Source organism: Siphateles boraxobius, unplaced genomic scaffold (assembly GCF_051911475.1).
Source record: "Siphateles boraxobius isolate OS27281-9 unplaced genomic scaffold, OSU_SipBor_1 6, whole genome shotgun sequence".
NCBI lineage: Eukaryota > Metazoa > Chordata > Actinopteri > Cypriniformes > Leuciscidae > Siphateles > Siphateles boraxobius.
Window position 1 is genome coordinate 17,295,173 of NW_027509186.1, and position 12,875 is coordinate 17,308,047.

Genomic DNA, 12,875 nt, shown 5'->3' on the forward strand with positions numbered 1-12,875 from the left:
TATTACGATTGTAACTAAAAGTGTTCTAAAGCCTTGTAGCTGTTTTTTTGTTTGTTTTTTGCTGCCTTAAAAAGTGCTTAACATTATTTTAATGAGTTAAAGCAACGTAAAGACATATGTTGTCATAAATAATTGAGCATATATTTATTATTATTATTAATATTATTATTATTTATAGTGCATGGTTACCGCCTTGAGCAGTTCTGTTCGGAAGCATCAATTTATGAAGGCGACTTCACTTACTAACTAACGTCTGTGGTACCTGAAGTGTTTCAAACTACAAATTAAACGTATATTAATTTTTAAAAAGTAGCTTATTTATAGATGGGCTTGATGTGGGCGAAACTGCACATCAAACAACCGATGCACAGTGTGCATAGCATTAAAGTAAAAAAATAAATAATAAAATAATCATTGCAATGTTTGCTGCTGCCCGGTCTACCCCCTCTCCCAGTGCCGTGAAGCCTGTGGTTTGGGAATGTTTCCGCTTGTTTGGAGCGGAGAGGGAGTCTACACACGGATGTGAAGAATGCGCTCGCGCTCCCGTTACGCGCGTCTCCTCGGAGGGGCAGTGCGCGCTGGGGCTGCTGGCTTTTCTTCCTGCTGCTGCCTGAATGCTATTTCCCCCCGCGTAATAGTTTATGCCAAACCAAAAAGCATTATGACTTCGCCGAGTTAAATAATCCCGATAAGTAATGCCAATATAATTACATTAATTAAATGACTGGGGTGAACGGGTTTTTACGGTCGTAAAAACTGGATTAATATAATTCTTACCCTTCTGACTGTGCTCAGCATTTTTTTTTTGCATCATTTTCTTTTTCTTTTCCTTTTTTTCGTGCGCCTCTTTGAGTAATGAAAATATATGCATTTTTCAAGTGTTAATTCAAATCTTATTTCGACTTTTTCTTTCTTTGGTAACTGTGTTTGGTTAGTTTTAAAGTATAAAATTGTATCATTTAAAAAAAACAGTAAGCTACTTTGATGACCACTCTATAATCACAAACATTATAGGCTATAAAATAATTCAACCTATTTCACACGCTCCAATATCTCGACTGTTTTGATTTGGAGTTTGAGGGGCAGCCGACAGGATGTAGCATTGATAAATATCCCCGTTGATCACTTGATTGATTACCTCGCGCAAAGGTCACGCGGGCGCGCGGTAATTTCCTAGTGCCCGCGGCTCCCATTTCACTTTCAGTCTGGCGCGAGAGCACCCGACTTTACAAATTATGTTTTTATTTTAACCCTTTCCTTCCCTTTTTAACATCACCGACTCTCGCCAACGACCTCTGTGTGCCGTACATCACACGACAGAAGAGGGCAAACCTTTAATTAGGTTGGAGTATTAATCACCGAAGGTAAACTGTATCCTCTCTTTTTGATGGGGTGGTGGATTTAAACCCGCCGACAAGCTAATAATTTAGCCGCATTTCCAAAAGGGCTCTGGCCTCAATTAATTTTCAATAATTACAGCCCACGGGTTTTTGCACTGATCTTCACACCAGTGCGCCTGCCATCTCTGGCCGACGGGGTCGGAGTATCACAATAAAATATACTGTGAAAAATAAGGACGGTGAGATATTGCAAAGTGGGAAAAACAAAACAGGACTATTGACAGCTTCCAAGCCCATTCTTTCTCTCTGTCTCTCTCCCTATGTTTGTTTGACATCGAGGGAAGTTGCATTGAGTTGTGCTTGTTCTCTCACGTTGATATTTTATATATTTCTTGTGCTACAATTGAAGACTTCTGTTTATTCGGTTTTCTTTGCAGACTTTGTTTCCATTTATACAGTTACCCCACAACACCAGAATCCGTTTATGGAAATGAAAGAACATGAGTGTAGCCTACATTTCTTTTGATTTGCAATATTAGCCTAATTATTTATTGGGTATTTTTGCTGAGTTTGAATTACAGACCGTGCCCAATAAATACATAATCAAATAAATATACATTTTGTCACGATCAGTGACATTTATGATAATGGTGAGCTGTAATTTGGCAAAATATTGAATGTTTTTGTTCTTTGAAGAACCCCTATTTGCTCTCATTTACTGTTGGCTATTCTGGTTTGTAAGTGCTGGTCAGCTCAGAGCTCAGAGAGGCGTGGACGGCAGCTGATGTTTGTTCTGCACCATTCATTTTTATGCAGAGTGATGTCAGATTAATTGGATCCGTTTTAGAAATACTTAGCAATCAATACCGCCAGTGAGAGGAAAGCGACCCTTTTAAAGGTTCACGGGCAAGGTCAACATGATGTCACGCGCTTCTAATTAATGGATAATTAACTTAATGACCCAAGAGTTTACAAAATTTTCACCCATCGTGAAAAACTAGTAATAAATGCCAAATAAAATTAAATAAATGAGATACTATAATGCTGATTTATTCGTTATCCAGGATCATATATCAAGATCATAAAAGGCCTATCGTATCTAATGTTTTTAATTTGAGCATTGCTGGACATCGAGAAAAAAAAGCGTCCCAATGGCATCAGAGATCAATTTCCGTTACACATAAACAAAAATGGTCTGCGATTAGAATATATATGCAGACTTAACTAATAACCTCTGCCTAAAATCACTCAAAATTCAGTTATCAACCCAATATTTTACACACCGGAAAATAATTGATTATAGGTTTCACTGTCCACCTCCCCCCATCCCGTAGTTGGTCAATAACCGATAGGAAATTATGGAGAGCACATAATAATAATTGTCATTGCCGCATGCGAGAAAAAACTATTCAACGGGCTGACCTCGGTACCGACTGCCCACGCGCCTGCATGGCTGAGGGAGGGGGAGAGATGTAAAAGTTTATCATAAATTCACAACGATGGTCAAATCTCAATTAAACAACATAAAACGTTTAATGAAAACGTTTTACAGTAGTCATTTACCCGAACAGTGATTAATGCGTCTTCATTTAAAACACAAAAGACCGGGCGCCTTGGACGCTCGAGACTGCTTCATTATAATTAATGTCTCCGGTTCCTCGATCGTGCACCCGGAGGTCGCGAATCGCTCCGTCCCGCGCCCACTGATCTCTGAAGATCTGACACGAGAGGGATCTCGCTGGCTATTGCAATCTGACAAGATTTGTAATACTTGGGTGATGAATCGTTCCAAACTTTTTGACGATGCTGGCAGCTCGGGGGTGTGCGCATGTGCGAAGGTGTCCAAACTGACAATGCTGGAGAGATAGTGCGTCTGGGATTGAGAATCACAGAGGAAAAAGGGGAAAAGATTCGAGAAAAAATCCGTCAAACCCACGCCGAAAGACTGGCATCATGAGGTCCAAAGGCAGGGCAAGGAAACTGACCACTGGTAGGTGCAACATCTCTTTTTTAGCCCTTTTCAAACTGCCATCTTGTCCATGTGCATGATGCATAGAAACATTTTAGCCACTAAACAGTTACAGTCAGCAGACCCCAGCGGTTTCAGTTGTTAGTAGGCTAAGTGTGGAAGAGAAGCTAAACGCGAACCGTCGCGCGCGCTCGGACATTTTAAACCTAGAATCGTAACTGGCATAAAAGTTGCGCGTGCCGCAGAAACTTTTTAACTTTCGCATGCTGTAATCACTCTCTCTGTTCAAGCCCCGAGCGCCCCGGTGTTCGATAAAACAACACCGTCCTTGCAAGCTTCTGCTGCTCCGGTCACATCAATTTCCAGCCGCGACTTTGAAAGCTTAGCCTTGCCTAGTCGACAACAGAAAGCCAGCTGCGGAGGCACGCTTTTAAATGCAAACAGGTAGCTTTCAGCTGATGTTACAGCACGCAAGCCAAAGAAGTAAATATATGCTAGATTAATAGGGCTGTGGTTAAAGAAAAAGCGCTTTGAAGTATTTTGATTTGTAGAATTAATATACTACCCTTTTTTTACCCTGTGTAATTGTTCAAACTGGTTGTGCAACAAGTGATCAAATCCCGTTATGATTTTTTTTGTTCCGGTATGAAGAGCCCGGAGAAATGTTTTTTGTTTGTTATGGCTCTCTAAACGGTCGACTGTAATCTTAGCTTTTGATTACGGGTTGCCTTAGGCGCTTGTTTGAGTTGACGTTCAATGCCACGCCACAACACAAGCTCAAACGCCGCAACTGAACATCAAGTAGTTAGTGGGACGTTGTTCCCCTCCTCATTGCATTTATTCGGAACGAATGTATTTCGCTCAAGTCTGTGAATAATTCGGCCCCCTCGCGAGCAGTAGGCTGCTCACTGCTGATTTGACCAATTTTCTTTTTTTGCTGTTTTCCAATAAACTCTCATTGTGGTCCACACCACGAAAATCCATGCAAATATTTCACATTTTATATTCTCGGAGCAGAGCTAAAAGTCTTGTTTTTGAAAGTTGAATGAACTTAAATTTATTTTTTAAGAATAGGTTAGATAGTGACAGCTGGTCAAGTACTTTAATGTTGTCAGTATGTGTGAAGGAACAAAGGAGGTAGTGAAAACAAATTAAAGGGTAATTTTGCTGTTGAATTATTGTTTCCTTTCCTGTCGACAGCACCGTGATGGGCTAGACACTGCGCGCGCTCCGTCTGGACAGAACCAGGGGTCGTGCGGGTCTTATCCGTTCAATAAACTACCTCTCGAGCCCTATGCCCTGCCATTGTACAGTGAAAGGGGGTTTTCTGCGCACAACAGCAACTTGTCAAACATGCTCACGTGCACACGCGCTCTCTCGTCCACACACATCTATGCCCAGACCGAGGCAATTTCACTTTTGTATTTTATTTTCCTGTTGCTGCAGGTAGGGCAACTCATCACTTTCTTTAAGCTTGCCACAATTGTAAGGAATTATTATTCGAGAACTCTTACCTTTTTTTCTCAGATTTATATTGGCGGTCATTGATATTGACGTCATTTAATAAATCACCATGACAATCAAAACTCCACTATTAGCCTATATGATTTTGCTGTAGAAAACGTATTTTGTCCTCAAATTATTGATACTGAAAATCAACCAACCAGTAGCTTTACAATGTAATTTTGAGCATGTACATTTGCTATAGTTCATTTTTAACTATTAGTTTTATTATAGAGAGGAGATATAGTATGGTGTTATAGGCCGGCACACGTTTTGGCTAAAATTCAAGTCGAGAGTAAGATATTCTCCAAGATTATTACAGACTTTCCCACCCTCTCGAAGCTCCAGCATCGTCATTTAGGATAATATCTGAGAATATCGAGATAATTGTCAGGGGATGTATTTAAAGTTTATTATTTACCCAAGATGTAGAAGATTTCTACCTATTAAGTGAAAGGGAGAGAATGTTCTGGACCGCGCGCGTCCCGCGAGACTATGGCCTCTCTGGCCTTGCGCCAGTCCTGCACTATGTCAACACTGAATATTTAAATTCCCAGACTCCTCATAACGGGCCCGTCTGCCGGTAAAAGCGCGTTCAGCGTTAGTCTGAGTATCTGCGGACTCGGTTTCCTTGAAAGGGGGGAGTAATCTTCTCTCCGTGTGGCCTCTGTGAGCGCGCGCTCACCGCACATCATTCTGGTTGCACGCGCTCGCACTGATGTGTGTGAGTGCTGGAAAGGTAATAAAAATCGGTCGTTTAGCTGGTGTGTGTGCACGACATGTTTTGTGGATTTGGCCAGCGGTGCCGGACATTTCACCTGCAAGGCCAACAGTCTTAAAATGTCCATAATGTTTTTACACGCCGTGCCAAGTGTCCTATATCCCTCAGCATGATGTTGCAGGTTTACTATGAATGGGGTAAAATTACACTTCACGAACAAGAATAATAACCTTGACCTGCCAGAAATCAGACCGTGCTGTCAGATGAAACCCCATGACATTCTGACAGATCTTGACACTTTTAATTGCACTTTTAATTATCTAGCACCATTCATACACTTTAAAGTCTGGCATATCTTTTATGGAAATGGTTTCATTGCGCATCGTGGATAATGTTCTTGTTCATGGATTAGATTAGAACTTTTTGTCACTGTGCTGAGTACAAGGCAATAAGATAAGCCGTTAGCATCTAGCATCTAACCAGAAGTGCAAAATTGTACTTGCAATTGAGGTAGTAAAGGCAGTATAAAGGCCTATGACTATTGTGCATGCAGTATTGAATGTGGTTCAGGGTAAAATATGCAAGATAATATACCTATACATTCAAGCAATATATAGCATAAGAGTAAATAAATGTATAACATAAAATAATTGGTTGCAATCTATAAAGTAACTATTTGTGTAGGCTATGGCTATTATTTACAGAAATAATGGGCTTTTTGTGAGGGGAAGGACCAGAAATATGCAGATTTGCAATAGCCTATAGTAGCCTAACGTTTATAATGATTTATATTCAAGTTCATAATATAGACAAGCATTACATTAGAAACTCCAGTAAAGCTTCCAGTTGAAGAATAAAACTGTTGATATATTTCAGATCGTGAAGATTAAAACCTTTTAGTAATATCTTAAGTCGGATTTAGGTGTCTAAGACCAACCGTTATTTATTGTGTCAGGTGACTGTGAAATTACAGAATTTAAGATAAATTCAGATGCATTTTCGTATAGGGCCTACTAACGATCTAATTTCTCGTTTGATGATAACTGCATTTGATAAGCTGCACATGTTCAGCAAGACTTTTGATTGTCCCTTTGTCCCATTCAGCGTCTTCGACAACTCCATCAGTTTCATGCCACGACTTTTGTTTTGACTTTGATGTGACTCACTTCACCGTGAAAGTGTCCAAACAACGGAAAATCAACTCGACGCTAAGAAAAAGAAAGAAAAAAAAAGACCGAGCTCCAAATTTAACAATGTGACATTCCGCGTGAGTGAAGCGCGTGAGAATAAGCCCTGCGCGCGAGCATTCTCTCTGCCTGTCAGCGCGCGACCACAGTCCGCTTCTCAGACACGGGCGCGCGTTAGATTCCGCATTGTGCAATGGGCCGTGTAGTTGCGTCCCGCGTCCGACGCCCCCTGGCTCATTATAGAGCCTATTTAGGACGGGGTGAATGGATCGGGCCATTTAAAAAGGTGAGCGCGAACCGTATTAAACGCTCGTTCGTTGTCTGATACTGAATCTTCGGTGCTAGAAAAACAAGTCCTATGTTTCTGTGAACCTTGTCCCCAAACATTTTTCAGGCTCATTGTGGACGGAAGAAAGCAAGAAAAAGTGATTGTATTGTCTTCACTTTTCAGACTGTGGAAAAAAAGTAGAAATCTACAGTGTTAACGTCTCAATTTTTACCTCTTGAGTAAATATTTACTTTACATCTCTCTCTCTCTCCCCTGGCATGATATAGCCTACAAAGTTTTTAGTTGAGTTCCTGGGATTGTGATGCTTTCCCTTGGAGAATTCCTGTGCCTCCAACTGCATACAGGTCCACTCTGAAATGATCAGAGAGTTTAAAACTGAAGACTTTTGTTTTTAGAGACAAAGTCAAAGTGACCGATGAGTTAATCAGGAGTAAAACGGTGATCCGTGATGGGGTCAGTGTGAAACAAGGCCAGCGTTCCCAGGCATTGAGTGTGTGCATCTGCTTAAGATGGAGAGAGTTGCAGGCCACTGTGGGTTTTGATCATGATTGATCACATGTTTTCAAAGGATTGATTGATTAGCCAGAAGCTACTGGGTTTAGCCGAGAGGTCTGCTTCTGTCCTGGGAAATTGGTCCTCTTGTCTGTTTGTGTGAGATTTCATCTGAGAGAAAACAGGAGGAGGTGAGATGGAGACGGAGATAATTATATGATGTATATATGATTCTTTGAATCGTGCGGCAAGAGTGTCCCATAGACGCCAAAGTAAGAAGTGATTTCCTTGTATATGTTAGGAAAGGAAGGACTGGATGTAGGTGACAATAACACATTTACCCTCATCCATCAACACCCTTATAATACCACTACTTTCTCTCTTTCTCTTTCTTTCTTCCACGCTCTCTCCCTCCCTAATGACTCAACGAGTGTCTGCGTCTGCCGAGAGTGAATTGAAATGGCTGGGTCAGCAGTTTATTTATCTTGTGCTCTGATTGGTCAGGGGTCAGGTCATATGGATGTTTATTTGGAGATTTGATTGGTGTGACTGATGGCTTTGTCGTTTGTGTCCCACAGGGAATTATGGGGGTTGTTGTTCAGTACGTCCATTCACTTTTTATCTCAGAGCAACAGGTCTTGAATCAGTCTACCAAAGCTCAGCCTTGACTGAAGTCAGCATGAACCGCTTCAGGCCAGTCGAGTAATAAGTCACTGTCAAGCCAACACCCCCGAAACCATCAGATGTCACTGTTTGACTGGTCTTGACTCATCTTTACTTGGAGAGGCTGGATTATTCAAGTTTATTTGCTCTGTTCACTATTAGGCTAAGAGTTTCACTTATAACTCTTCATAATAGCTGAAAACTAAATGTATTTTTTTATTTAAAATGTAGCCCAAGTTAAAAGAGCCAATATTTTTGTATGTAAAATGATTTCCTTCAAAGTATTTTAAATCTAGATTTTTAGATTTTCAAACATAAGTCAGCCAACATTCAAGTCTCTGCCTTATGTCAGAATGATCAGAGATGAGTGCACATGCACATGAATGCCGCCACAATGCCATAATTACTGGCGAGGAAACTAAGTATTATCTTTGCGGCCCTTTGTTCTTAATTTTGGGGGTGTTTAATTAGAGAATTGTGGCGGAAGCAAACGAAGGAATTGGTCATTAATTAAGGTTTAGTTGTGATTTAATTACTGCTTTTTTGAAGAACAGCAGTTAGAGTTAAAACGTGGAAGTTTCATGGAGAAACAGGGATATTTGAGAAAACTACATCTCCCATCATTCCCTGAGGCTTCAGGAGAATGCGTAGAGAATGCATGCATCATTTACTCTTCACTTTGCATTTAGGTTTTTTTTAGGTTTCACGTTGTACATTTGTAAACTGGATTAACATTCTTATTTGAATATTTGCAGCGGCGATATCATGGATTAGATAAACGCCACACGTAACCTTTTTACAAAGCGTCTCGTCTCGCACTTGTTCATCAATTGAGCTTGCATATTTTTCACTGTACCATCCAGATTGTCTTATTGAATTCATTTTTGTTTCGCTCCAATTAACTCATTCTGATTTGTCATTTTGATTTCCCTCAAACACTAAAAAAAAACAGCGTGTGATAAGTTCTGTGACCTTACAATACTCATGAATGTTTAATGAGACAAGTGCTGTTCAGGTTATGATTGGTTGCTTGGTACTAAACGACTGGCCACTGCATGGTTTCATACTGTATACCGTTTGGAACAGCAGTGCTGAACCTGCAGAGCAGGTTTACATAACCCAGGGTCAAAAGTTCAAGTGTTTGATTTCTAAATTACACACGTGAATCATTGCTTCAACTAGGGAAAAAGCAGAGTTTACAAAGACAAGAGAACCTGGGTTCAAACTGTGTGAAAAGAGTGGGGGGGGTGGGGGGGGGGTGATATACTACCAGAATAGTATAGATTATCTACATAATCTATATAATAGTATCCCCTCCCTTCTCATTTGAGCTGAAGGCTTCCCTACAGAACCAGTAGAAGGTCACTGTAGTGTTTACATCCTTAAAGCTCTATAGATGAAGTAGAGATCAGTCTAAACCAGCATGGACAAGTTCCTATAGTGTGGTTTTCTGCAGGAAGAAGCAGGTCGGTCATTAGCAGATTCAGTCTGTGGTGCCAGGCGGTCTTCAGGGGTGTGTCCTCTATGAGTTGTTTGCACAGAATTAATATGTGTTTGTGCGTGTAGGTGTGTGAAAGAGAGTCCGAATGGGTCTGACGCGCAGCCTGGGTGCCGTACGGACATTGTGAGAAAGAATGGTGTGTGTGTGTGTTTGTGTGTGCGGGTTTGGGAGGCCTGGGAACTGTACAGTTGTTTACCACAGGGAAACCAGTACCAGCACAGAACAATGAGTAAAGCTCTCCCTGCCCTCAGTCCAAAGGTCAAACTGTCTCTGATAAAGATATGAACATACACACACACATACCCATACACGAACACACACACAAAGGCTCACCAGTGCACTGCCGACAGTCTGCCCAGGGTGTGTGCCAAGGTTGAGGTCATTATCTACAGACGGTCCCAATAGAAACTAAGCATATTTTTGTACTGTGAATGTGTGTGTGTGTAAATCACACTTTATTAATGGTCATGTGTATTGTCGACTTCATTTGTCTGCTTGTTGGTTGGACGGGCACCTCCCTTGTGCCATTGTCTGTGTGCGTTTAGATGGAATCAGTATTCCTAAGAGTTACCTGCATTGTGTTTATGTCTGTGTGTATTTCAGGTTGCATTGTACAGTATTTGTTTAGAAATGTTTAAAAAAAACAAAACAATTTATGGATCTCCTTGGATTCGTTGTTTTTTGTGTTTTCTTGGTTTGCTGTTCTTTCACACATGCTTTTTAGGGAGTAGACAACATTAGGATAGCACCTTTTGGCAATGTACGTTAGCTAATGATACAACTATGATGTCGACCAACAGACAGTAGCAGGTACTAACCACATTTGCATTTCCTGAAGGAAGTACCAGTTCTTGCAAGGCAGGAAAATACTAGTTAGTTTTAGGTAAGGTCAGGGTTAAGGCTTTGCTTTTATGTAAATGAAATGTGATGACATTGACGCTCATCTTTTTCTGTGCATGGGAATCAATTAGCTACATGACTGAAATATCTACGGAAAACAGAAATATAACAACAGCTGAATTCTATTTCTACCATAAAGTTTGAATTGAGTAAGATCTTTGTGTGGTTGTACGGATCGGTCAGATAATATTCTGATGGTTTAAACTTTAAAGGGTTAGTTCATCCAAAAATGAAAATTCTGTCAGTAATTACTCACCCTCATGTCGTTCCAAACCCATAAAAGCTTCATTCATCTTTCGGAACACAAATTAAGATATTTTTGATGAAATCCGGTGGCTCAGGCTCCATTGATAGCTAACTCGTTAACACTTTGAAGGCCCAAAAAGGTAGGAAATGCATCATTAAAATAGTCATGTGACTACAGTGGTTCAACCTTAATTTTATGAAGTGACGAGAATACTTTTTGTGCGCCCAAAAAACAAAATATCATTTTTTTTTCTCTTCTGTATCAGTCTCCGACGCACGTTCACGAGAGCACCACAACACGTGTGACCTCGCGTGCGTCTTCCTCTACTTGTAGGTCATGTGTCAGAACGCCAGCTCCTGCGTCATCAACACGCACATGCATCGTGGTACTCTCGTGAACGCGAGTCGGAGACTGATACAGAAGAGAAGAAATGACTCAATAAAGTCGATATTTGATAATGTTACAACTGTTCTTTTGAACTTTCTATTCTTCAAAGAATCCTGACAAATTTTAAAAACGGTTTCCACAAAAATGTTACTGTTTTTGTTATTGGTAATAATAAGAAATGTTTCTTGAGCATCAAATCAGCAAATTTGGAGGATTTATAAAGGCTCATGTGACACTGAAAAGTAGTTGACTAGTCAACGATCATAACCCATTCCTAATATGAATGTATGTATGTGTGTGTTAGTAATTATTGGCAAGGGTCTCCTCTCTGTTAGCCCGCCTGGATTCTAGCCATCAACAGGAATTAGTCAACAATTGCTTTGTGAGCGACCTGATAACAGCCTGTTACACACTCTTTTTCAGAAAGTCCCCATCTTTGTTCCAGCATGGTGTGATATCCAGAGGGTGTGGGTCTCTCTCTCTCTCTCTCTCTCTCTCTCTCTCTCTCTCTCTCTCTCTCTCTCTCTCTCTCTCTCTCGTGATGAACTCAAGTGAGAAGTTTAAGCACATATTGTTCGAGAAGGTCAAGGAACAGGAAAGACAAGAGGACATTTCAACACACCTTTTCATCTCTGTCAATTACACACACACACACACACACACACACACTAAAGCCTTATTTGTACATGTCTATTATTCAATGGGAGGTCTGGTAAAGTTTTCACAAATTAATTCAATTCACGATTTATTTGATTCATTTTCTCATAAACCGCTGTTACACCTAAAGAGCAAATTACTGTTTTTTTCTTTACTAACTCAATCACAATCCATTAAATAACAGACATCCTCTATTAACGTTAACTCAAACTTTGCTTGGAAGACTAATCCCATTTGAAAAGTGCTTAACTCTTTGTTTCTATAAGCCTACTTTGCTCTCTCTTCCTACATGACCTTTCAGTTTGCTTTTAAGACATGAGAGCAAATATGACCTGTAGATAAACTAGTTGAATAAATGAACAAATGACTTGAACCTTTTTGAGCACAGAGAAAATATTTGCTCTGTAAGCCAGTTTATTGTAAACCGTAATACAAATAGGCAGAACGGTTTTCTCCATTGCTGTGCATTTGAACAATGGCGAGGAAGTGCTCCCATCAGCCTGTGATGATTTATCAATCCACTAACTTCAATGGCCATTTTGATTGTTAGTCACCAGAAAATCAACATTTATTAGGAATATTGAGGTATTCATTATAAATAATTTATCTGTGAATATTTTTTTTTATTTTTTTTATTCATGTCTCCTCCCAATCTTTAATCAAAATAACTCCCCCTTCCTCTTGCAAGGACATCTATTCTTTTTTTAATGATGATTCGGCGTGAGGGTGGGACAGCCTGTCACTCACATGAGATTGACCAATAGTGAACCACAACCATCCAGTGATCAATAGTGTGCTGCAGGGATGACATCAGAACACAGAAGACAAATTCACCGCTGGGCGCTTTGAGATTTTCCTTCAGGGTTTTATTATGAGGTTTTTCAATTCATGTGTAAAATAAAGCAATAGGTAAACCTAACTTGACGATAATTTGACATTTTGTTGTACAAAACACTCACACCCCAAACCGTCTTATCTACTTACTTATTAGAAACATACGTTTTCAAATATAAACATAA

The 12,875-nt window shown here is 40.2% G+C and overlaps 1 protein-coding gene across 23 annotated transcripts in view; it reads left to right on the forward strand.

Moving 5' to 3' along the window:
* Positions 1-2,856: 2,856 nt before the first annotated feature.
* The window catches only part of mecom (MDS1 and EVI1 complex locus), a 178,486-nt gene continuing 168,467 nt past the window's right edge, over positions 2,857-12,875 (forward strand). For 20 of the 23 annotated variants that reach the window (XM_077207911.1, XM_077207914.1, XM_077207919.1 and 17 more), the window contains exon 1: positions 3,191-3,330. In XM_077207911.1, coding sequence (XP_077064026.1) covers positions 3,294-3,330 — 37 coding nt within the window. In that variant the 5' untranslated portion in view covers positions 3,191-3,293. Of the gene's footprint in view, positions 3,331-12,875 lie in introns of all 23 variants that reach the window. The other 3 variants (XM_077207929.1, XM_077207916.1, XM_077207933.1) reach the window with 3 other exon arrangements.